This window comes from Cynocephalus volans, chromosome 3, assembly GCF_027409185.1.
Source record: "Cynocephalus volans isolate mCynVol1 chromosome 3, mCynVol1.pri, whole genome shotgun sequence".
Lineage (NCBI taxonomy): Eukaryota > Metazoa > Chordata > Mammalia > Dermoptera > Cynocephalidae > Cynocephalus > Cynocephalus volans.
This window is the reverse complement of record NC_084462.1, coordinates 101261756-101288447: the sequence shown is the minus strand read 5'-3', so window position 1 is coordinate 101288447 and position 26692 is coordinate 101261756. Positions and strand designations below refer to the sequence as shown.

At 32.5% G+C, this 26692-nt stretch overlaps 1 protein-coding gene across 3 annotated transcripts in view; it reads right to left on the bottom strand.

The window, feature by feature from the left end:
- DPH6 (diphthamine biosynthesis 6) overlaps window positions 1–26692 on the bottom strand; it is a 183002-nt gene that overhangs the window by 134026 nt on the left and 22284 nt on the right. The window contains exon 4 of one of the 3 annotated variants that reach the window (XM_063089817.1): window positions 20829–21014. The exons of the other annotated variants lie outside the window; for them this stretch is intronic. Within the exon in view, the coding sequence (XP_062945887.1) occupies window positions 20829–21014 (186 nt within the window). Of the gene's footprint in view, window positions 1–20828; window positions 21015–26692 lie in introns of those variants that run through there. 3 annotated transcript variants of the gene reach the window in all.

Below are 26692 nucleotides of genomic sequence, written 5' to 3'. Positions count from 1 at the left end.
GTCAGTATCATAATCACTCCCTATGCTCCTGATGCGATCTTACACAGTAATGGGCTCTCCCTTGATCAGAAGCTTCCCATTCTCAGTCTTGAACCTTAGATTTTCCATGAACCAAATCATGTTGATATAGTCAATGAACGGGTTATTGATGACTATACTCTCACTTTGGAAATGTTTTCAGCAGACTAACAAAGAACCCCACATAATCCAAGTCAATTTAATTAGATATTTGGTACCTTTTCTGAGAATTCCATCTGGTGGCAATGCAAGTCTGCTGATTAAGAATGGACTGGGGTTGTTCTTAGAAACAAGTGTATATTGACTCAGGAATCCTTTTTTTGATTTAAATAATAACTCAACCCATCATTCCATAAGAGTGTGGGTTACTTTATTATATACTTGTTCACGTGAAGGCTAAACTCCCCCTGCTTTGTTCACTGGCATTTATTTATTCATTTAACAAATAACTGAGCTACCCAAATACAGGCAAGACAGCATACCCACTCAAACATGTGGTGTCTCCCAGCACTGTGGTCCTAATAGGAATACAATGCAAGCCAGCAGATTTTTACATGTATTCACTTTTTGTGAAAATTAATTTTTCACATTAAATAAAATGGGACTTAATTTGACTATGCACTATGTGAATTTCTCCATTCAGACTATTGTACATTTATTTCTCCCCATTTTTCCCTGCCTCATTGCCCATTCTCTTTTTACAAGATATTTCCCTTAATCATAATGACAATCAATAATAACAAAAATATGGGAAAACATTAGAGGCTTTCTTTCACATTTATATCACTTTCTATTGAAAACCAGGTCTCTTATTAAGATCTCTTTCTTTACTTTTTAGCAAAGTGATGTTCATGAATGCCAGAGTAGCTCGCCTGTTAGCATTAGTGTTTAGGTTAGTCAGACATTCAATTAATTCTCCAAACTGCTGACATGGGGTCAATTTCTGACAACTGTAACTTTTCCTAGAAATCTTCATCATGCTTCACACACACACACACACACACACACACACACAAATGAAAACCACAGAAAAGTTAATTGCATATTACAACTTTTCTTCAATTTCCTGGTGAAAAATGAAAAGGCTTTGTCTCTGTTATACACAGACTTAGAGAAAAATTTTAGGAACCAGTGAGTTGATCTGAGTAGTGGAGTCAGTCCAGTTGTTTGTCTGTTTAACAAGTACAACTTACTAAAAAGTTAACCATAAAACAAAAATCTGATCATATTTTTTTGTTCCTTAAGAAACTTCAGAAATACAAATTATTATATTTAATAATTGTTACATGTCTGGAGAAAATGTAGAAAGCTATTCTGATTTTAATTTTTTAATATACTTTTAAGAGTGGCCATATTTTAAAATAGTTCTCAGAGTTTTCTAAAGCAGGGTAAAAATAACTACTCAATGGGTCAAAGCTGCTCTAAACCCCACTTTAACTTACCCAATTTAAGTTTAGCATATAACATTTACAAAAGAAGTTTAATTTTTATCATCTAGGTGGCAGATGTTTGTAACATGACTTTAATCTCTGTTATAAAAGACATAGAATTATGATGCTTTCGTTTTCCTAACAGGAAAACAAAAGCAATGGTTTAAAAAAGCTCAGAGTATGGGGAAAAAACTGTATTTCTTCAATATCTGTTTATACAAGCTGAGGCGTAATTTTAAATGCTACTGTAGACTACTATATTTACAATGAAGACATGGCCATTATTGTATTGGTGCCAAAGACGTCACAGGAATTTGTATATGTTAAATCAAGCATTTCATGAGTAGAAAATTTTTTAAGTTGGAAGATGGCTACATGGGAATTCACAATGTTATTCTACTTTTATGAATGTTGAAGTTTTCCTCAATCAAAAGTTGAAAAAAAAAATAAGCATTAAATGGGACTCTGGTTAGTTACCAGAAGTGAGAGAAAACAAAACAAAATACTACCAGAATCTCTACATTACTACTTTCAACCATTGTTCCCCTATTGACAAGTAATTTCCATTTGGAGTTTTGTTTGCTTTACATTCATGAATCTAAACTATAATCAGTCCATTTCTCAACAGCTAAAGAAGAGTAAGTAGTTAACACTGGGGTATTTACTAATCCTCTGTAATACAAATTAATGTAAACTAAATGGTAGTATTTTAAAGATTATTCTCAATTGTTAAAAATGGAAAAACAAAATTAGATGTAGGAAAAACATTTAAGAATATTTGAAAAATAAAAAAAGCTAACAAATAATTCTTGAAGCAACTTATACATAATAAAAAATTGCAACACTATGTTATTAATCCAGATATTTATTTAGCTTATTTGTGGATATTTCACTTTGTTTTTAATTCATTTAAGTAGGAATCTATGGGTCTTTGCCTACTTAATGCAATTAGTAATAGTGAGAGGGCTATTTGTTCAATTCTATGTATTGTTTTCTGGCATGATATTCTTTCATCACTGAAACATTTAAGTGGCCATTTTGACTGCATCATCTGTTGTTTGTTGCCCAGAAAATGCTGTCCTTGAACAGCTGTATTCATTTAAATTTTTAAATATTAATTTTGTATTCTGCTTTCTGAAGTATGGAAGGTTATTCTCATAGAAATTTTATTTAGCAACTGTTGTCTGCTGTGATTTCTGGAATGCTTTATATATTTCAAAATAAAATATATTATTACTTATCTTTGGAATAAGTAAATAAGTAACCTCTTCCTAAAAAGTGGTCTTACTTACCAACATTCCTAGTTTTTGTTTCAATTTAACTGAAGTTAAACTTTGAATACTGTCCCCTTTGCAAATTTCTGATTTCCAACCATACCTGTACTCTGTGTAGTTTGGCAATCCTCAATTCCTTTTTCCTTTCTCTTAAGAGATCATTCCCAATATTTAAAATTCTCCTCAGATTTCTTAATTACTTCCCTTACCTCCACCCATTTGAGGTAAGTGGTCTTGCCTCCAAGATCACAGAGAAAAACAGCAATTGTTAGATGGACAGTCCTTTAGCATTCTGTTCCTCGTTTTTAAATATGTCCATATTCTTCTGTCCAGAGCTAGCTGACCAAACAGTGCTCTTACTGCCATCATTTCCAAATCTTCCTGGATCTTGTTCAATCAACTGTACCCTTTCTAACCTGTACCTTCATATCCCCTTTCTAACCTGTACCTTCAATAAATTCTTCTACTTCTTAATTTATAAACATATCCAAATCTCTCTTATCCTACAAAACTTTTTCCTTCTACTGATTAGCCATCTCTTCCTCCTTATCAAATGACTTCATGGGAAAAAAAGAATCTACCCTCTCTTCTTACTCCCAACTCTACATAACAGCACACTATATTAACTCACTAAATTCTCACAGAAACCCTCCAAAATAGGCAAGTTTTATCTCCATTTTATAGAAGAGAAAATTGAGACACAGAGAGGTAAAGTAACTTGCCCAAAGTTGCATAGTTAGTAAGTGGCAGCTGGGCAACCAGGTAAAAAAATCCAAATTCTTTGCCACTATGCAACATTTCATCCCCATGTGAGCTTATTTGCTTACTTGACTTTGATTATTAATTATATGCTGATGATCTCTACCATCAATTTATCCAAACTTGATTTCTCCCTTTTTAGTGTCCTTATGCCCTATTTTGCGATACTTTATCTCAATATATTCAAAAAACCAAGTCCCATCTCTCTTCTCTCTATGCCTCCTCTACACTACTACAAAATACAAATACTGCAAAATATAAATTTTGCCTCTTAACTTATAAACTTCAATGACTCCCCATTAGCTAAAGAATGGGATCTCCAAAGCAAGGCACACAAGTCTCCTTGCAACCTGCTCCCAAATTACCCTCTCACTCTTACCTCCTGCCATTATTTATATATATCGTTTAGTCACACCAAACTATGAGAGGTATGTGCCATGATCTGTCACATCGCCTTGCTCCATACAGAATGTTCTCAGTTTGAGAAGTTATTCATCATCTCCTCTTGATGAATCATTACTCATCTTTATTTCCCTAATTGCCTATCCTACTCTTTCCCTAGGTAAAAACCAATCTCTCTATACACCAACATTTGCTTAAAAAACAAAAAACAAGAAACTCTATCATCATCATATAATATTGTACGGTCATTAGTAATCTAGACTACGAACTCTAAGAGAGTTGGGTCATTCTCTTATTGATATTTGTATCCAGTACCCAGAACACAGCAGTAACTCAGAACACATTTGATGAATGAATGGATGCAGCTTTTCTTTAATATTCAAAATCAATATGCCTTGGTCATAGAAAGACAAATTAATATATCACAGGAGACATCTTAATCTTAATCATTGTTTACCTGTGAAATACCTTAAAGATTAGCAATACATAGATGATATTTCTGTTTAACTCTGAATACACGCATATACCCTCTTTTTTGAAGTGCCAGTGAACAAAGAACTCCACCCTACACAAGCAATCTTTGAGTAAATAATAAAATACATGAAGACCAAAAAAAGGTCAGAAATGTTAGCCCTGTGTCAAGCCATAAGACTTGAGCATGAATAGACATCAAATTATAAATATCACAAAATATCCTTATGAACCAAACAGTGAAGTTTTTATTCTCAATAATTTTCCCAGCTAGATCAGTTCCTACATGTATACAATATTTTTTTGCACTGGTATGACACAACCATGGCATTTACCAAATGATTTATAAATTATATTTATAAGTCACAAAGGCATCAGCTTGCATGCTCAGCTGCATGTAAGTGTGAGGAGGACTGCATGTAAGTGTCACTCAGCCTTAAGTGTGAGAAAGCCATTGCTCACTTTTGTTTATAAGACTACAGGTAAACTGCATTAAGTTGATCTTTAAAGAAAAATTCAACCAGAAAGCAATGTGATTTCCACAGTGTTTTAAATGGTTGTTTCCTCTCCAGGCATTTCCTCTTAATTCTACAAGGAAAAAAAAAAAATGCACAGGTTACAAAATAAAGTGATGAGAAGAATGCAAAACAGCATAAATGGAAGACAAATGATGAAATACCCAAGCAGTTTGGTTATTTAAGCTACAATGAGGTCAGTTAAATTTGTCTTATGACTTTACAAATTATTGAATATCTCATTAAGAACTTTTTCCTAATTTATATTAAATTCCTAATATCAAAATTCTCTGATTGTATTTAATGTAAGTGGCCTTCGGTGACTCTGATCATGAAGTAACTGCCTTGCTTATACTCTAGGTTCACATATGGGCAGATCTAAAGCTCAGAGTTCAAAATAATTCAACTTTTAATACATGTAATGAAAAATTACACCTAAGGCAGTCACCAGAACACAAAAGCAACATTAATATTACTGTTGTAGACTAAACAAAGGCAGGAGTCATCAGTCTTTAAAACTTTTACTGTTTTTCTAGCCTCAAACAGGAAAAGCATTTTAGAAACAGAGGGCTCATTAAAGAAGCCCTTTAAACTACTGTTGGAATTCAGGATTTCTGCCCCATAGGTGGAACTCTAAGCAGAGCTTTAATGACCATTCTTATTTACACTTGTCAATATTTAAAAATTTTATAATCTAAAGAGAACAGCTGACATCTGACATCCCAAAGTTTAACACTGCAAAGTTCACACACAGTACGTCAAATCATTGCTAAGCTGGAGACATAAAAAGAGAAATAAAACTTTGATTTGTTAAGGAAAAAACTCACGTACAGTTTACTTTTCTTCCTCATCACCACGTTTATATTTTTATCTTACTTAGGACCCATGGTCTAAAAATAAAATGAATTAATTAAAAATAATACAAATATTAAAACACTAAAACAAAAACAAATCTCTAAAATGTTTAAAAAAAATTTGGACCTTGAAAAAGAGCTATTTACATGCTTTCCTCCATTAACAAGAGGGCAGGTAATAATGATGGCTTGTATGACAATATTGTCTTTGTTAGTTTTGCCCCAACAGAACTAAAGATTTCCTGATTACAACTTTGTAATTTAAGTCAACTGAAAAGATTTCTAGAGAAAGGAAACAAAGAGGAGTCTGAGTGCCAGCATTTAAGTGGACTATATTACCTAAGTTTACTCTTCAGTGTGGGACACTGTAAATAAGAGGGGCTCCTACTTCTACAGCCCATGCTGGGTCATGACCTGAACTCACTGTACTGGTGTAAAAGAGAAAGTTGTGCTGGAGTCTCCAATTTACACGCTTCTCTACTTCACCTTCAGGATCCTGTAGTCACATACGGCCTTACAATGAAGTGTTCACTCTGTACTGTAGCTCATTGTCAAGATTTTTAAACAGTTGCTTTTTTATTGTAATGAGCCAATTATGAGCCAGTCACTCAAGCAGTCATTAACAATAGATTTTATTAATTGCATTTTTAATGAATTTTATTTTGGATAAAAGCCCTTAAAAGTACCTATGGCAAAGGGTAATCATACATTGAATTAACGCAAAATCTGTTTAATAATGACTTGTCTTTTATTTACTAAAACAAAATAAATTCCAGTGAGAGTGCTAAAAAAATTGACAGTGTCAGGGAAAAAAGGTTGGGGGAGTGAGGGAAAGAGTTATATTCTACACTGCTAAAAAATTTTAAATAAAAACATGCCTGCCTTTTTTTCATTTAGCTATTTCGTTGTTGTTTCCTAATTTTAAGGAAAAAATAAAATATGACATAGACCTTGATCTATATTTAGAAAATGTTTAGATTTACTAATACATTACCCATAAGCTATTAAATATGCTTAATATTATAAAACAAGCTGAACTGAAAAGAGAAAACAAGCAAATTTAATGTACTCATTCTAAAAGTGACTATATAAGAAATTTATATTAAAAGTTATTTTTTAAAACTGTTTTTAAAACACTGTAGTGTAAAAACCTTCATTTGTCTCAAAATACTATCTATGTATGTATGAATAGTAATATCCTTGCTGAAGACAGAAAGTAATCATAATGATAATTTGAATGAGCATAGATGTGATTAGTCAGACATATAAATGCATCTTTTAAATTGACTGCTGAAACCTTATAAGTTTATAGGTATAGGTTTGAATTTCAACACAGTATGCAAGTATTTCTACAGTAAAATAAAGACTAACGTTCAAATTTTACCTCCAAGCAATTTTTAACTAAAATTTCAAAATAAAAAGTAAAAACTAATTTAAAATATATATGTTAATATAGTACAATTATGAATTACCTAAGTTAATTTGCCACTGTTAAATGATAATCAAGAGCTCGCTACCCAGTGTGATTTAATAAATTATTAGTTAGGAGTTTTTAAGGATGCAGATTGATACTAGAAAAATCCTCTCTGGAGGTTACACATGTCATACTCTGGTTGGGTTTTAAAGTTTTTAATCCATTAAAATAATTCACTCATGCAAAGAGAAAAAAAGATATATGTGTATATATTTATACAAAAAAAAATACAAAACATATATATGTATGTATGTATGTGTGAGAGCAAAACTATTCCTAGAAAAAGTGCCACTATAACCCTGATTTTGTTTAAAAAAAAAAACAAAAAACTTTTTTGAATCAAAAAGGTTTTTAAACCCTTGTATTTTCTGCCTCAAGAATGGGCTGACTGAAAGCACGAGGCTCTGGAGAAGGACTGTGCAGCCTCTGGTTAATTAATCTGCCGGCTGAATGACAGCGTGCCTAGGGGCATGGTGCTGGCATCCCACACAGGGTCCCAACGTGCTTTAAGCCTTGGATAGCTACATTCTGCACGCCAAGATTTCGCCCAACAAATAGCAGAAAGGCCTTCAGAGCTTTCCTTCTTCTGCCTGAGACATTCCATTTAATTAATGTAATCCCTCTTTATCTGGAAGTTTTAATAAATTTCAAGGCTGAAGCAAAATCAACATTTCTCCACTCATGAATGCAGTAACTAGTTGCTCTAACACTTTTCTTATGTACCCAAACGTCTTCTTTACAAGGCAAAAAGAAACTGAAAGCAAAAAAAGTTACAATATGTTCAGAAATTTTCAAACATACTACTTGAGCTATTAAAAAAAATTTGTACAACCCAATTCTTTTGTTTAAGAATTCAATTTAATGAATTTGGCAATTTCCATTTCACTGAGCTTCAAGTTTTATATATTATAAATATTTAAATCATAGACTCATCCCAAAACTCTTTGAAAATTACTAATACCTAATCTTGAGCAAAGTAAGACTATTTTTTTAGCAATAGGATACAAAGGACATTCTCCTAATCCCCTTTACTGCCAGAACAAAACATCTTTTAAATCAAGATAAAATCGCTACATCATGAATGTTAATATCATTCTGAGAAAAATAATACCTTATGACTAGAAAAGACCATCCCTTTAGGGAGAAATGTTGTGTTAAAGTGGATTATTCTTTTAGTAGTATAATAGAATGGCTTCTACCTAGTCCCAGATGGAAAATCAAAATCTGCATTTAAATGGAAATATTTTAAAACAGATAGGACAAAAGGCTAAAAACCGTAAGGAATACCTACTTCCTTACATTTTAAAAACCCAAACTGCCAAGTGGTAACTTTCTGGGAAGCCTTTGGCTTTAAAATTTTGTTTGTATGTTTGTTTCATTGTTATGAAGAGCTTGCAGCACAACATAATTTCACAGTTTTCTGATTAACAGATACTATTTGTGCCTATTATTTCAAATTCACAAATCAGATCAAGAAGTGGGCTGCACAATTTTTATTATTACAAGAAACAGATTTATAGCTTAGGCTTACGCAGAGTTAAAAATGAGTCTTCTATTTTCTTCCTATTTTTAACCATGCCATTTTATATGTAATTCTTACAAGGAAATAGCAGTTTGTTGAAATCAAATAAAATCTGAGTTTCTTCAGAATTGACTCAAATCACCACCATGGTTAGAGAAAAAAGAAAGCAAAATGCTAGGCAATATTATAACAACTGCTCTTTGCGACCTGAAAGATTATTTTCAGTTCTTCAACAGTTAGGGCAATTTTCTTAAATCCTGAAGGAGCTTGACAGCATTGCACATTTCTTAATGCTTGCATTTACTTTTACATTATAAAACAATAAAACAGCAGGATAATGTTCATGCAGTTTAGAGACTTGTAACATTACCACAAATAATTCTACTGTATTATGGCAAAACATAAGCTTTTTAAATGTGGGCTGACTAAAGAAAGGGCAATCTATATTCATTGAAAGTACATAGACAAATAAGATTGGAGATATAACTTAAATGTTGTGCCTAGTTCTAAAATGATATTTGAAAAGGTTTGGAAAAGCAAAATCTACACTGGATGACTTTTTTTTTTTTTTTTACTAAATTAAAATACAATTAATTTTCAAGAATAGTGCTTACTGAAAAGGGGAAGGCTTCCCATCTTTCTTTTTTTTGAGTTTATAATAGAGTATGTGACTTCTGTCACCTCAGAAACCAGCCACATTAGGCAATCTGATCATTTTTCCTTAACAATGTTGTAAACCAAAATACTTTACAACTACCGGCTTTACATATACAGGTGTTTTCACAATGGTCATATTTGACTGCTGGACTTCAAATAATGGGCTAATCTGCAGAATTTGGTCGTATTATCTCCATTGCAAAATGAGCTCATCTTCTAATCCCTACTCAGGTTCTGATACACATCCCTATTACTAGAAGTTCTGTCTGTTTTTATAAAGAAAACTGTATGGATCTCTTTACTTAAAAGACATAATAGACATCTTAATCCAAAGTATAACAGGAACAATTCCTGCATATGTATCAGGTAATTTTCTTGTTTTCATCAGGTAATTCACTTTAATCCAATTATCCATGATTCTCCTAGTGACAACCACAGAGATGAGAAAGAATAAAGGCATTTCTATGCAGTAACCTAGTTCTCAGATTTACCCTAAGGCCTCTATCCCTGTTCCCAATTCCACATCCTGCCACCCAGACCTCACCTTCACTCCCGAAACTCTCTGCAGAAAGTTTTTCAATCATCGGTAGGAGATGATATACTATAAAATATAAGCACTTAAAATAAACCTTGATATACGTCATCATTAGTCTACACTAAGTAGCAAACTAAATTAGTAAAGCTTTATGTGGAACCATCAGAGACGATCCAAGACTCACAGATCTTTTAAACCACTATGTTTTAAAATTGCCTAAATCAAAGAAAACTGAGGAAACATGAAAAATTAGGTTTTTAAGAGAAAATATACCCCTAAATCCTGCAGATATTGAACTCTTATAGCTAAAGTGTAAAGAAACTGACTCTAAATCTGAGCATTCCTGTTCTAAATACATAAATGACACTTTATTAGCAGGTAATCAGAGTCTAAAGTCTGACTACCAGTAGCACTAGCATCACCTGGGCACTTGTTAGAAAAATCTCAGGCTCCACCCAGACCAACTGAATCAGAACCTTATTAAGATACCCAGGTGATGTATCTGCATATTCAAGTTTGACTGTCTAAGAGTCTATCTGATTCCACCACTTATTCTTCACTGAGAGACATAACACAGTGAAAGAACAACCTGTACTCATAAAAACATATAAAAATATTCAGATGACCATAACTTAAACAACGAAAGAGAAAATTTAAGGAAAATTTAAGCATTTAAATTAGATCCTGCAATCTTTGCTTTTAACACTTGAAAATTAATTTATGCACACATGCTTGTGAGAGATAAAAGAAAAAAGAGAAAGAATGAGAATGAGAGAAAAAAGATAGGGGAGAATGCAATTGTAAACAGGTACATAGTGTACATATGTAGATGTGTTTATAGCTGAAAAGTAGAAGAAACAAAGTTAAGAACCCAGCAGCTTGGAAAAGAGCAGCAGCATCCCCTCTCAACAACACTCCCACACACTCCCACTTACACATACATGTCCATGTCAGTGTGGTAGCAGCATTTTCATATCACTAACAGAAAACTACCAAGAGATTAGCATTTTTTTAAAAAAGTGTCACAGAAGCCAGTAAGTATTCCCTAATTGCATTAAAAATATAAGAAGACACAGACAGAATGAGTTAGAAGAAAGTAGAGACCAACAGCAAAAGGTAGTTACAATATCAAGAAGGTGGTGATGTAATATTTTCCAAAGTCTAAATTATCAATTAGTAATAATTATCATAAAATAAACATTATTTGCTTTCTTCTTACAAATAAACTATTATAATACTAAGTCCAATAACTAAATTAAAAATAGTAGCACTATAGTTTTGTTTTATTTTTAAAGCCATAATAGAAATTGCCAACATTAATCAACATCATACCTGTAACTGTTCAAAAAATAACATAAATGTGTCTATATCTGTGTTCATCTACATGGTAAATTACTAGTATACAGTGTACTAAAACTCAGCCGACTTTGCAAATAGCCATCTATTGACTATAAGACCATTAAATCACTGAAAACTGACTTCTCACAATAATGGGGAAAATCACGTTATGCCTTATATTACATGACTGAGCTTCCCTAACACATATCTCTTTGGTTTTGTTCCAAGAATAAAATGCAGTCAAAGAAGGGAAGAATGCTACTCCCAGCTTGTAATCACCAAATGGCAAAAACTATAAAAACAGAATTCCAAATTAATGTTTCAGATACATTAAACAAAGGCTTAGAATTTCAAAATATAAATAATGAATGCATAAACCAGTATATTATTTATGAAATCAACTAGGCAATATGTATCAATGGCCTTAGAAATAATCATATACTTTGATCTATTAATTCTACATCTAGAAATCTATCCTAAGGAACTAATTTTTTTTTAATGTAGACAATAATTTATGTACCCACACCAAAGTGCTACAATTTATAGTAAAAATTAGACTCAACCTAATTTACAAAATTAGGGAATCATTAAGGAAATTATTATACAGCCACATGATGGAATATTAAGTAGCCACTAAATTATGTTCCTGAAGAGGTTTTAATGGCATAGAAAAAAATGTTCTTAATATTTTAAGTTAAAAAAAAAAGCAATGTACAAAGTTATAATACATAATGTATACTTATAATACATTAATGATTATACACACACATGCACAGGTGTGTGTATCTATGTGTGTGTTAAATATGTGTGCATGGAAATATGTCAAAATGTTAACTCTAAAAGGTTGAATTCTGAGTAAAAACTTAATACTTTTTACACTTTTATGTGTTTAATTTAAAAAGCATGATTGTTCTAAGTATCAAAGAAAATTAGGGAAGAATTTAGTTAAAAAACAAGACAAGAAGAAAAAGAGTGAGGATCCTGCAAGGTTACAGTGAAACTATTTTAAAAGAAAATTGTGTGCATCTGCAAGAGGAGTACCAAAAACCTAGTCTCGGAAGAAAGACCCTTTTTCTTCAGACTACATGAGTAGAAGAAAGAGGTAAAAAACTCATAGTTAAGCATAAAACCATCAAAAGTCAAAAACTCACAGTCAAGCATAAAACCATCAAAAATTAAAATAAAATAATTCAGAAAAATCAGATTAGAGTCTACTAACTAAACAAAGAAACCAAAAGGGATGTCACCTAATGACAATGTTATTTTAACTATATAAAAGTATCAAATAATTGCAGTAAATAATTAAAGAAAATAAATTATAACAACACTTAGTTTTAGGAGGCTTATTCCAAGTCTTGGGTTGACTATAAGGAAAGAATCTAGTTACTATCAAATGACAATAAACTTTATAGACCATAATTTTGTTTTCTATGAAATTAACAGATACAAAGATTGCTCTTTTCCTAAGTTAAAATACATCCTTAAACTGTCCAGGTAGTGAACATTACACACTCAATTATGTGTATAATTCATAAACAATGTCCTTTTGTAAAACAATATTTTAGCTACTATGTTAACTAGTAACTAATTTATAACTTACATTTTTCCCTTTATTTTTCATAAACATCTTTTACTTGGTTGTAAATGCTTCATAATCATTTCCATTTCAGATTGCTTGCTTGATTGATCAAATGATCCCAAGTCACGGGATAAAGGGTAGGAAACTTTACAGTCACACTAAATATGTTACATGAAACAGGGAATTCAGTGACTAGCAGTGGATTTTTACAGACAGTAGGGGCTCAAAAATTATCAATTAAACCAAAAAGCAGAAAGCATCAATATATGTCTGGCATCTTATACGTAAAATCTCCACAAACTAAATTAGTTTTACCTATTATATAACTTTCTTTGTCTAAAATATACACAAGTAACTGAGAAGAAATCTTGTGTAAAATAGCATGGAGAAATCAAGTCATTCAAAGCTAAGGAGAAAATTTCTACATAAGTATAAATGCTCAAGAACTCCATCGGAAAACAAGGTCCCTTGATACATGCCAAAAATTAAAGTTTATAGAAAGTTATCTAGTCTTTGATAGAATCTAGTTCATGATAACCCTAAAGAATACATGAAATAAATGAGATGCTTCCATAAATATGAAGGGATGTCTGGCTTTAACTAATTTAACGGAAGAAAGTAAATAGTTTCTAATCCACGACTTTAGGAGACACTGATTTGGAAGTCTGATTTAATTTTAGTTCTGAATCATATGAATTCACTTTGGCAAACATCTTATAGTGTCACTGTGGTAGAAGCAATGAAAAAACTGTGTTAATATATAATTATCTGCACTGTATGCGGGAGGACCAGGAAAGGAAAACTTAACCAATTTCTGAAAGAAACGTCAAGACGAAACTGGTTAAGAATAAACTGATAAATTATTTCAAGGTATTCATCAAAATCATAAGCTAAATCAAGAATCTAAGTACAATTCCCCAAACAAGCAAAGATAGAGCAATTCAGAGCCTTAAGGAACACAGCATTCTTTGGAGAAACAGTAATACTGGCTAGACAAGGAAGGATGTACACTAAGTCAAAGAGGAAAACTATAAGGAATGTGGAATATTTTTAAAAGAGCAAAGAATTCATCACAAATAATTGTGATCAACATGTAAGTAAGTGCCTGAATCATCTACAGCTGTGCCTTGAGCAGGGGCTTCACTAGCACTTAGAAAAATGCCTGGAACACAACAAGATAAAAAAATAAATGAATGTTAACATTCCACAACTTATACAACATTTGTAAACATTACAAATAATGGTTACATAGCATGTGACTTATCTTTGCACCTCTTTCATTTACCATTTTATTGAAATTTGAAGAAAAAAAGCATATTGAACAAAACCATCTTAAGAAGTTCTTGCTCATATTGTTTTCTCATATAAACTTTCAAATTCTTGAAAACATGTCCATTTTCTGTCTACAAAGCTTCCCAAGTTAAGAAGTTTTTAGCAGGTGATCACCTGAAAGACCTTTTAAAAAAATTGAACTCTGGAAAATATTCAGTTAGTTCCATCCTGTATCAAGCTAAAGCAAAGCCCTAAGCTGATATATTGGAATGCACAAGCATTGAGATCACATTTACTGGTGCCCATGCAGCTGATATATGAAGACAAAGACAAAATAAGGAGCAGCAGAATTTTCACCACACAGTACCTGAAGACACAGAAGAGCATATGCAACTTTTCTAAAAACAAGATCAACAGATAAACCATGAAAGATAACAATTATTTTATTAAGTTAGTTAAGTATAAGCAATGCTCTACTGCCCTGATGAAAGAGAAAGTGTTTTACCCAATAACAAATAATAATGAAATAGTTAACATTTATTGATGCTTCCTATATGATGTAGTCTACATGGATTATCCCATTAAATGCTCATGGTGACCTTATTATGTAGGTAGCATTATCAGTCTTAGTTTACAAATGTGAAAGCCAAGGTGTAGAGAAGTTAACTAAACAAAGGTCACATCATGTGGTGGCACTAGAAGATAGGCAAGTCCAACCCTAGACTACCCACTTATCCCTTGAAGGCAAAAAATCCCACCAACATTTCTTGTTAAATACAACATTGGTTTTCTTAAATATATTTAACATAAAGGACAAAAATATATAATGTAACAGGGATCCTCAATCATTTTTTTGGTTTCCAATCACATTTTTAATCTCACTCACGTGCAACATATTATCCCTTATCATAAACTAGTGATAGAGCTCAGAAGGAAATTACACTCAGTTGATTCTGATATACCCCTAGGAGGTGTCTGCCCTACCTTAAGAATTCTACAGTATACATACTTACACCTTTATTTGTAAGTAGTACTACTTCTGGCTCCACCTAAATATTGCTTGTGGCTCCAAAAGATTTTTAAATAAAATGTATATTCAAAGATTTTGCCACATTTCACATGCAAGACTCATTTGAAAAACATATATATATCATCATGTACTTCAATATCAAGTCATAATAAACAAAACTGAATTAATAAAACATAATAGCATGCTATTTTTTCCTCAGGTTTAATCTGTTTCGTTCAGCAGCAGTAATGATCTCGTCTCATATTCCATCACCTTGAAAAAATTTAAAGAAGGATTTTTTTTGGAGGACTGCTATAAAATTATCACTGACATTTTAATTAAAAACGAAATGTATGTAGAATAAACAGGACGTTTCCTCCAACAGTCCACAGTGGCTGCTCCATTGCTTCTTTGTACAGTCTTGGTAAATTATGCAGGCTCTCACTAGACAGAGAAGCTGTATTTCACTGTCTTCAGTAATGTAATCTACACTTATCACTATTTTAATTAAGCAGATTCTTAATTTGGTACTCTCATTGCAAAAAAAAAAAAAAATACCTTATTCGATTTTTTTTTTGGGGGGGGGGGGGGTAGACAGCATCTTGTCAGTCTATAAGCCAGAATTTAATTTTAAATATGTTTCTTACTGCAACTAGTCACTATTTTAAAAAGAGCATTCATATATGGTTTATTAAGAGCATGCTCATTTTCATTCTAACAGCTTAAAACATTGCTTGCTTCTTTATAATGATAAAAAAGATATTTTCGCAGTTCTCAATTTTAACCCAAGTTGTACCCTAAAAAGAATATGTAACTTATTATAATATTAAATTTAAGGTTACTCAAAATCAATATGAAACACAAATAACTGGACAAGAAAAACAACACTTCACTGAATGTTGAGAAAATTCAATTCAGAAGTTCTTTGTGTAAGATTATTTTTATCATTGGGTCATCTGAAATGTCTGAATCGCTAGCTAGACTCATCACCGTAGAATACAACAGTTTTTAATCATTTTAAAGAAAAGTTTTGAGTATTTTTTATCCATTTCCCATCATTATCTGTAACTAAAACAATTTGATTTTTTAAAAATAAATTGATGAGTTATACTGAAAATGTGCTTATTTTAAATGCTTCATAGAGATACAATTACTTCAATATTACAGGGCCACATTAAATTGTGCATTTTTATGCATATAGTATTTCAAATCTTATATATCAATAAGGGAAGGACCAATGTTCAAAAAATTCTGTGTTCAGCACACATTAATTGAGCATCTTTTATGTGCCAGGAACAGAATTAGGTACTATAAATTCAAACCAAAGTAAGACAAAGCCCCTACACAAAAAACGGTATATGTTATGGTTTGAAAATCTGCTCCCTCCAAAACTTACATTGAAACTTAATTGCCAGTGTAAGAGTATTAAGAGGTGGGGCCTTCAAAAAGTGATGAGGGTCATGAGGGCTTGCCCTCCTGAATGAATGAATTAATGAGTTAATGGGTTAATAGTTTATCACAGGATTGAGTTAGTTATAAAAGCTAGTTTGGTTTTCTCTCATGAGATCCCTTGCCATGTGATGTCCCTTGAGACTCTGCAGAGAGTGTCGACCAGCAAGAAGACTTTCACCAGATTCAGCCCCTTCACCTTAGACTTCCCAGCCTCCACAACTATAAGAAATAAATTTCTTTTCTTTACAAATTACCCAGGCTGTGATGTTCTGTTGTAGCAACAGGAAGAAGACTAAGACAGTGAGTGTGTGTACACACACACACACACACACACACACACACACACACACACACACACAAACAATACAGTACCAAGTGGCTTTTATACTTTGTTCCTTCAAAGAAGAGAGACACTAGGCCTTGAATCTCCATTTCAACCAGAAAAGCTCCACTTTCATCTATTTTACATATCACTCTTCTTTGTAGCTGGTAGAGAAACCCACAGCCACTTATCTAGAAAACGTGAATAAGGGCTCTAGACTACTACGAAGAATATATGTAAATGAAAATGCATCTTAAGTATTCCCAGATAAGCTAAAGAAGAAAAATTAAAAACTCTTGATTTTTCCCCTGTGCTTTATTTATCAGTTTTCACATGTTGCCAAATATTGGTTTATGCGTAAATGTCTACTAAAATAAAGTTCATAAAGATGGCCTATTTAAGAAGTTTGGAAATGAGTAATGCAGAGAGTTGATAGTTAAAGCACATCATTTTGTCAATTCACTTTACCGAGGAACGCTGTGCCAACTTTCAGAATCATGTAAGTCACCAGAAGTTGCCAGATAGGACTTTTTAAAAAAATCTAAAGTGCATTAAATGTATTCTAGATTTTATATTAAAACTTCATCATATGAAACAAAGCCATTTACCTTCACACTGTAATTTTTGAAATAAGTTTCCATTTCAGCATCTAGAGTGACCCGGCCAATTTATATACATTATCTTTAATTCCTCACAAACCCTCAAAGGATAAGCTATTTTTACTCCCATTTTACAGAAGAGAAAGCAGAGTCAGAGGTTAGGACATGTCTTCAACATTACATACTGAACAAATGGAGAAAACAGGATTTGGGCCCAGGCTCTTTAACACTTTCAGAAGCAAAATAAACTTGGTCCATGAAATTTTTTTCTTCTAATCATATTTAAATATGATGCCTGCTTTTATTATCAATTAATCACTTCACATTTAGTTATATTTTATAATGAAAAACTTAGCTATCAATATACATACTCAAATAGGTAACCAAAAAGAGAGGAATGGAAATCTAAAATTTAAATCAATGCTAATAAATGACAAACACTTTAGTCATTGTATAACTCTCTTGGTTTGAATTTAAATAATGTCATGTATAAAGCCTGGGTTACCCAATTCAGGAACAAGTAAAAATTAAGTTCTAAGCAGCCCACTCAGATTCTAATTAAACAGAAGAAACAAGTACAAAGGAACTAAATTATTTTTTAAAATACCCCTTTTGGAGCTCAACTTCAAAAAGATATTTCACGAACAGACAGTACAGCTTGTAAGATTCCTTCTATCTCAAATTACTCTGATGAACGTCTGATAAAACTTGAGATTTACCACTGGGTAACAACAAGAGGTAGCCAATAACTCTAAATGAAAACTCAGAATGGTCTTTTGTTCCCTTTGTTTAAAGTAAAGTCTGTAGTGAAAAACAAGAATGTCTACTTAGGCAAAAGGGGTTTCTTGTCTGAGTAAAAATTAAATTTAAATATACTGCTTCTTACGTGAATATTCCAAATCATCTACATTTATCTACTGTTCACTAAAAGACTATAGAGGGCACTGTTGCATCAGCTTTGAAGCTTTACAAATAGAAGACTAGAAAAAGAAATGTACATAATGTAAAACTGTCTATAATGTATAATTTCTTTAAAGGGTCAAATGCATGGAAATCTACTAAGCCCAATATAAAGGAAAAAAACCAAAATGTATGTTTCTCTAAAACAGGCTGGACTTCAATGAGGAAAAAAATCTTAACAAATACAACTGTCAAATTGAGAACACTGCACTGCACTCATTGCATTTCCCTTTGTAGTGCTTTCACAAGAAAGGTAACTAATCATAGCACCTCCTTATCCACTGAAAACAGCACCCCATTGCAGAATCCTCTTCACAATCAATAGGAAAATGAATGTGGCACCTCATGCAATCCTTCCATAATTCTATCAACAGAAAGAATGCAGTCTGTTTGCGTACTTTTTTCTAAAAGGCCAATTCCATTTGTCTCCTCTTTGGGTAAAATGACAGCTACAGATCAATCACTCTCACATGAAAGTAAACACATTGCAAAAACAAAAACAAAAACAAAAAATTGAAACTGAAAACTGAAATCCTCACCATTTTTAAATATAATTTTATTACACACAAACTCAAAACAAAATAGAAAAAGCAAGTTTTTCCTCATAAACATGCATATTGTGCAATAGTAACAGGATGTAAAATAAATAAATTACACACAACAATACTCATGAATCTTATAATTACTTATGGATAACATTTGATTAAACTTCCATATATTTTCTATGCTCTCACATCATTCCTATTACCATTCTTCAAAAACTAAATTCGATTAAGTACAGTGCCAATGATTCTTTGAATACATATGCTTATAATGTATATAAGACTAGTATATATAATATAAAGCTTCTTATTACACTATTACTTACCTTTTTCCACTTGTCCATTCACCAAAAATTTAAATTTTTGACACTACGAATAATAAAAAAGTGAAAGGGAAATTAAATTATTTTATTTTGCTAATTTAAAAATAATGTCCTGAATTGCTGAGCCTCTAAACATTAGCTATCAGAACTGCAACATCATGACCAAACCAACTAAAGACAACATGTAAAATGAGAAAGGAAGATACTCCATTGATGCACATTTAATCATACCACCACATCACATGTTAGATAAATCAACATTAATACAGGTACCATTATAAAACTAAGGCTTCTAATAAAGAATCCCAAATTTCCCAGAAAAACTCACAACTCATTTTGTCACTCTCAAACTTCCAGAGAGATTAACACCTTCTCTGAAATCAAAGTGCAGAACTGTGAAAGTGTTAAAAATTCTTTAATAATATGTCAACATACTCATAAATCAAAAAGAGGGGCAGGGGCTTTAAATGGTATGTGTCTTAAATTTTATTCCAAAAGTCCTATTTTAACAAGTTATTTTCAGCCAATAAAACTCAAAAGTAAAGTACTGCTAAAGTGGCTAGTACTGACTCTAAGGCTTTAACTTAATAACCAAAATGCTACTTGAGTATTGCTCCCTTAAATTATTAATTTATGAATTTTGCTTAGTTTCCTCCTGAGGCAAGACAGTTTGTAGGTATGTTGAATGCATGTAAATAAACAGAAAGCTTTTATAATGGTCTAATAATAAAGTAAACATAATAAAACAACCCTTTTTAATGAATGTTGAATGTACAATCCTAAGAACCAAATGTACATAACTGGACTCTATAGTTTAAAGAATCTGTAAGATCCTCTAGAAAGAAAATACACAGATTCAGAAAAATTAAACTCAAGCCTATTGCTTTTCATTGATCTGATAAAAATAAATGCTTACAACATAATCAAAGTGCTGCTGTGACTATGAAGAGTCACATGCATTTCAAAGAAATCTGAGAGAATGTGTTGTGAATTGAGAAAATTTATTTGCAATATTGTTTTCCATCTACCACAAGGATGATTGCACACAAAAAAATCAAGTACTATCTTTTTAATGTTCCAGATAATTAACTGGATATTTTAGTTTACTATTGTAGAAGTGTGGCATATTAAAATCAATTTTAGTTAACTCTAATTTATGCAAAGCTTGATTGTGAGCAATAGCTGCTAAAAGGATGCAGCATTTTTGATTCATATACAAGCATTTTACTTAACTACATTGGATAATAGCAGTGCTCCTAAAGGAGCATAAAAAGCAAGTGATTAGCAGTTATTACTGTTAATTAGTGCTCACATTCCATTCCTTGGGATGAATCTCCTTTAAGTTGAACACATGGAAAGTTTATTTTTGAAAGTTTGCCAAAACTTGCCTAGGTTAAGTATTGGGATAAGCCGTCAACTACCAGTAAGCAGAATGAAAAACAGGGACAGATCAGCATCCAATTAGTATGTCTAAGTTTTTAAACAGGAAAAGGGTTGAGGGGAATGAGTAAAACTGGAAACTCATACTTCACATTCTGCAATCTCACTGATAAAAGGAGGAAATGTGTGTTTATCAAACTTGCTGTGAGTGCACAGTTCATTTGGAGTCCTGTAAACAATCGCCTGGCTGCCCACTTTAAAATGCATGTGAAAATCTTGGAGATGCAGAGCATCATATTCAGCAAGCAAGGTCACTCTAGTGATGCCCTGGAAATGGGAAATTAGGAAAAAGTGGCAATCAGAGGTTTAGGACTGACCAGGAAAAGCCCTGAGGCTGACTTACCATCTTTCACCACCAGTCAGACTGTCTCTGCTTATTCGGTATTAACACAACAGGACTGCGAGTGAATGAAAATAATTCCACACACCTAACTGAGACATTGGCTTTCTTGTTTGGAAACGATAGGCATTTGCCACAACAAAAATTTAAAAAAATTAAAAAAAAAAAAATCTTTCAAACATAGCTTTCAAGAACCAGCTCTGAAAGAAAAACAGGCTCCTCATGAACCTTTAGAAAGGACCTGGGGAATGGCCGACATCCTGTTGATTATCATTTTCCTTTCCCCCTATACTATTCTGTGCATTTTAAAATAGAGGCCAAATCTTCAACGAAGAAGCTTCAAAAGAATACATGCTCATTAGAGGAAAATATCCAAAAATTCAAATGTTCAAAAATTATACACTCTTAACACTGTCTACCTACAAACTTAAAATATATCCTTCAGATACTTTTCTACGGATATACTTACACAAATACGTTTTCCAAAACTGTTATTATACTGCACAGAGTATTTGGTAATCTATTTTCTTCTCTTAAAAATATATACAAATGTATTTCTGCAAGTTCAATTTTGATGCCATACAGCATCAAAATTTAGATTGCTAATCATCTCTAAATCTTCACATATATGTTTAACTATTTCCTTATTATACATTCTCCAAAGTGGAATTGCTTGGTAAAGAGGGAATGTATTTTTCCTGTCCAATGAGTTCTGCCAAATCACCCTCCAGAAAGGCTAAACCAATTTATAGGTCTGCTGTAAGCATATAAGGGTACCTATTTCACCAACGACCAACATCATTTCTTATTCCTGCCATAGTGATAGCTTGCATTTTTTAGTTAGTTGAGGTTGCACATTTTTTGGTCACTTGAATTTCTTTCTCAGATGCCCATTCAGATCCTTAGCCCATATCTCTATTTGGAGGCATGCTTTTAAACATCCAAAAAATACCGAGAGATTGCCCATTAAATGCTACACCATCAAATGTTAATCTTACCAGTACAAGATTATTTTAGAGAAGATGGTAATTGTACAGACATTCAAAAACCCTCTTAGGGTTGGTAACTCTACATTAGCCTATTTTACAACATATTATATTTTAGAAGATTTCCCACACCACCCAAAAAGAAAAAAAAAAAAATTAAAAACTGAACCGAGATTGTAAATATTATCTCTCTGAAGCTACCTTTGCTTTCCATAAATGGAAAAACCTATGGTTCTAAGATGGCATCATCAGCAAAGTTTTATTGTTGTTGTCTTCTCTGTTATTCCAGGGAACAATCTGAACATATTTAAGAAATCTGAATTGTTTTATAGTTATTTTGATAAATCAAAGAAGGAGGCTATAACTATGGATAATCGTAGACAAGTTCCTCATGCTATTATCTTAATCAAGGACTTAGTTAAAATGCACCATTCTTGAGAAGTATAAGAAAAAAAATGAAAAATGGCCCCCTACCCAAATCAATTCAATTTAGGGCCTCTTCCTACAGAACCAAGAAACTGACCAAGTAGCCAAATATACTAATCCCTAATACATCTTCAGAAACAGGTTTAGATTAGAATGTAATTTCAAACTACAGGCCATGTTTTTGGGGTTTTTTCTTCAAACAAACCATAGTTTAAAAACCTGCAAAGCTGTTTCCTAGAACTGTGCTTCTCAAACTGTTTTAAGGGCCAATTAAGGAGCACTTTTTAAAAAAATTCCAAACATTCAAAGATACTTTTGTAAAATACAATAAAAATGAATTATAAGAAGAATAAAATTTTTAAGAGGTACAAAATACAAGGCCAAATTTTTATTATTAGATTCAACAGATATAAAATTACTCTTCCAAATTACTACAAAATTTTCTAAATACTTATTTTCAATTTCTGTATGTAGCTTATCTTGGACCAATAACAAACACTTCATGGACTAGCATCAGACTAACCCCAACACCACACTTTCAGTAGCAATGACCTAAAATTATACTGAGAGTTCTAAAATGAGATCTAAAACAGATCACTTTGATCCATGATTTAATAAACCCAAGCCCACTTATCAAACCATACCCCTGCCCCTCTGACTCTCTGTAAATCTACTCATGCCTTATTGGTTTATATACATACTACATATGTGTTGTTATACAGTAACATCTACATGAATTAACACAAATGCAATGCTGGGAGGCAGCAGAATGTAGTGTTTAAAAGTACACGTTCTACCATTTTCTAGTGGTGTAACCCTGGAGAAATTACTTAACCTCTCTGTATCTCAGTTTATTTAAATACAAAACAGGGATAATAAACAAGGGTTGACATAAGAATAAATCAGAATATACATGTAAAGAGCTTATAACAGTGCCTGGAAGACAGTGCAACATAAGTAGCAATTATAATTATAATTACAATAAGACAAAAATAATTGAAAAAAATCACATGGCTCTGGGTTTTCTAACAATGCAAAAGGAAACTAAAATGAGTTGCATGATTTGCAGTGCTTATACAATAAAAACTGTGCAATAGTTATGGTAAGGCAAAATCTATTACAAATACTAACTCCAGGGAGAAATTTCACCCTTGGATATCACCAGAAAGTTGTCTATGTGATATGATGCTCAACATCTCTAGAGCAAATATACAACAAAAAATTTTGAAACCTCTTATGGAAAAGGTACCATTATGAGCACTGAAGAGTATCAAAAGTTGAAAAACACACAGTCTCTGCCTTCAAGAGGTTATAAACTAACAGAGAGGATGTATTATATATGCAAGGCAAATATAGTAACTATCCACAAAAGTAACTAAATGCAATAGAAATTCAAAAAAAGAAAGCTATACTTGAAGAAATCAGGAGCAATGCCTTTTGGATCGCTATCCTTCTCTCTTTCAACATAAAATCCAAAGGCATACTTAGAACCAGCCAGGTCTCCAAGCCTGTTGCCCCTTCTAGGGTCTCCATCACTTCTTACCTGAAATTTTAACAAGCCAACTACAATCTCTTCTCTTTAAGATTTTAATATATATATATATATATATTTTTTTTGGCCAGCACAGGCATCGAATCCCAGACCTCAGTGTTATCAGGACCATGTTCTAACCAACTGAGCTAGCTGGCCAGCCAAGACCTTAGTATCTTTCTTCAGAGAAGCACTACATTTTCATCTGCTATCAGGTGCTACACCTCCATGTGACTCTCCACTTTTGAAAGTCCCAGAAGACCTCTCTAATCTCATAGTACATAGCATAGCATGTGCTACAAACTTGGAGGACAAATAATTCCTACCTAGAGTAGTCATGAATACTCCCAGGCTATAAAGCTTTCTGAGATTGATGGTTAAAACAGCAGTAAACTTTTGAAAAGAAAAGACCACTGTGAGACTACGATAAAAAATTTGAACCTCTCCTCAGAAAAATTTACATACACAAAAATTTGCATATAATTTCAAAAAGTTCAAGACCACCCTTCCTTCACAATTAAGAAATCCTGTCTTAAAGTATCACATTATGCTACACTAGAGTTTACTAGCCTGATTCTTATTAGATTTCTATGATCAAGTTCAGGTTATATGACCTCTCAAAATCAGAAGAACTTGAATGAGGGTAAAAGAAGTTACAAAAATGGCTATAAGACCAATAAAAATGTTTAAAGGAGCAAAATTATGAAAGGCTCAAAAGGGAAGACCATGGGTGATTTATCAAATGATGATGATTCTCCCTACCCATCCCACCTCATGGCAAAATTACTACCTAGGAATGAGTCCACAAGGAAACTGGTCTTGAAATAGACCACAGGCCATTTCAATGGCTCTACAACCCAAAACTATAGTAGACAGCAGAGAATTCTTCACAAGAAAAAGAAATAAATGTCAGTAAATAGTTTCTGACTCTTCTGATTTGTCAGTGTATTTTTATAGATATCTATGAGGATCAATATTAGCTGAATTTTGTCAAGGTTTAACTTTGTTCAGTAAGTTTAATTTAACAACTGCTCATTGAGCACCAACTGTGTGCAAGTACACAAAGTGACTACATGGCCCAGCACTATAAATGCTACAATATAATTCTGCTGGTGTTGGGAAGTAATTGTTTTTTCACAAAGAAGCATACACAATAGCCCCATTCTACTGCCTCTGGACATTCAAAGAGCCATTTTTTAAATCTTTTAATTCTTCATATACTCTTTAAAAAGTCTAAATTCTCCAAACTCAGTTCATCTAACTTTCAAGTGGAAGTCCTTGCTTGAGGCTTTTTACAAATGATTTAATAGAAAATACACTGCTTAGATTTTAAAGATAAGCACAGAATTAAATCCTAAAAGAACATGCCAAAATAAATCTAAATGAAAAGAAAACATCTATTAAGTTAGAAACTTTGTCATCTTTGGTTTCACCTCTTTATCTCTTTTTGATATGGCCCATGCCTCTGTTTACTCATATAGGAAACTAGATAGGAAATATTAAATCCACATGTCTCTTAGAAGACTTAATTATCTGTCTGGAAGAGTCTAAAAAAAAAAAGACTAAAGATGGCCAAAAATTATAGGCAACAAATGAGGAAGAATAAATTCAATCCAATTTATAATATAAATTTGCCCCCATTAAAACCTCTTTCACAATCTGAACAATTACCATTCTTTTCCTTCTCTGCATTAACTCACTAATAAAGTCAAGAAGAATTACACTCATCTCAATGCCACTTGCAGCACAACTTAATATCAATATACTAATGGAACTCTGTGTGTTAAAAAAAAAAAAAAAAAAAAAATGACATAACTTTACTGAATTATTTTGGAAGCTAGGGAATAAAAGAGAAGGAAGACCAGAGACTGACATGAAGTTGACAAGCTAAGGAAAAAAAAAATACTAATTTACACAGCATCTTTCTTTCTAGAAACCTACATAGGCTCTCATACATGTTCTCATTTGTTCTCAAAACAGATAAACAAGACAAAAGATATTAGCAATATTTTTACAGATGAAATTACTGAACTCCAGAGGAGCAGAGTTCAACGTAATGCCTGTGATAGTCCAGGAGTTGCATGGAGTCCCATAAAAAATAAAAAAGAATGAAATACAACCCCTACCCCTCAAGTTACTTACAATCTTTAAAAACCAGTAGCTTTGTACATCGAGGTAGATTTAGTACTATAAGAGAGCTACAGTGTGATATGAAGGTTCAAGGAAGGAAGATTAATCCATTCAATGGGGGTGAATCAAAGAAAACATCAAGAAAGAGATGCCATGGGAAAGAAGGATTTGGGGAGGACGTTATTCCTGACTAAAACACAGCATTATACAGGAAAGACAAGGATTATGTGGGGAAGAATGAGTTCTGACAATAATCTAGTTTAGGTGGAACGTAAGTTCAATGTAGGGGAATCTGAGAAAAGATGAAAGGTAAGTTGAAGTCATATTGCAGAGCACCTAACAGATCAGTGGTAAGCAATGAAAATTTTTGATGAAGAGAGAAATTTGATTAGATCTACCCTTTAAAAAGACTAACCTTGCAGGACAAATCAAAGAGGGTGAGAAACTAGAGAAAGCCCCTAAGTAGAAAACAAAGGGTCAATTAATTTACAGGCCTAAAGCCTGGTTCAATCTTATATGATGCCCAAAAGGA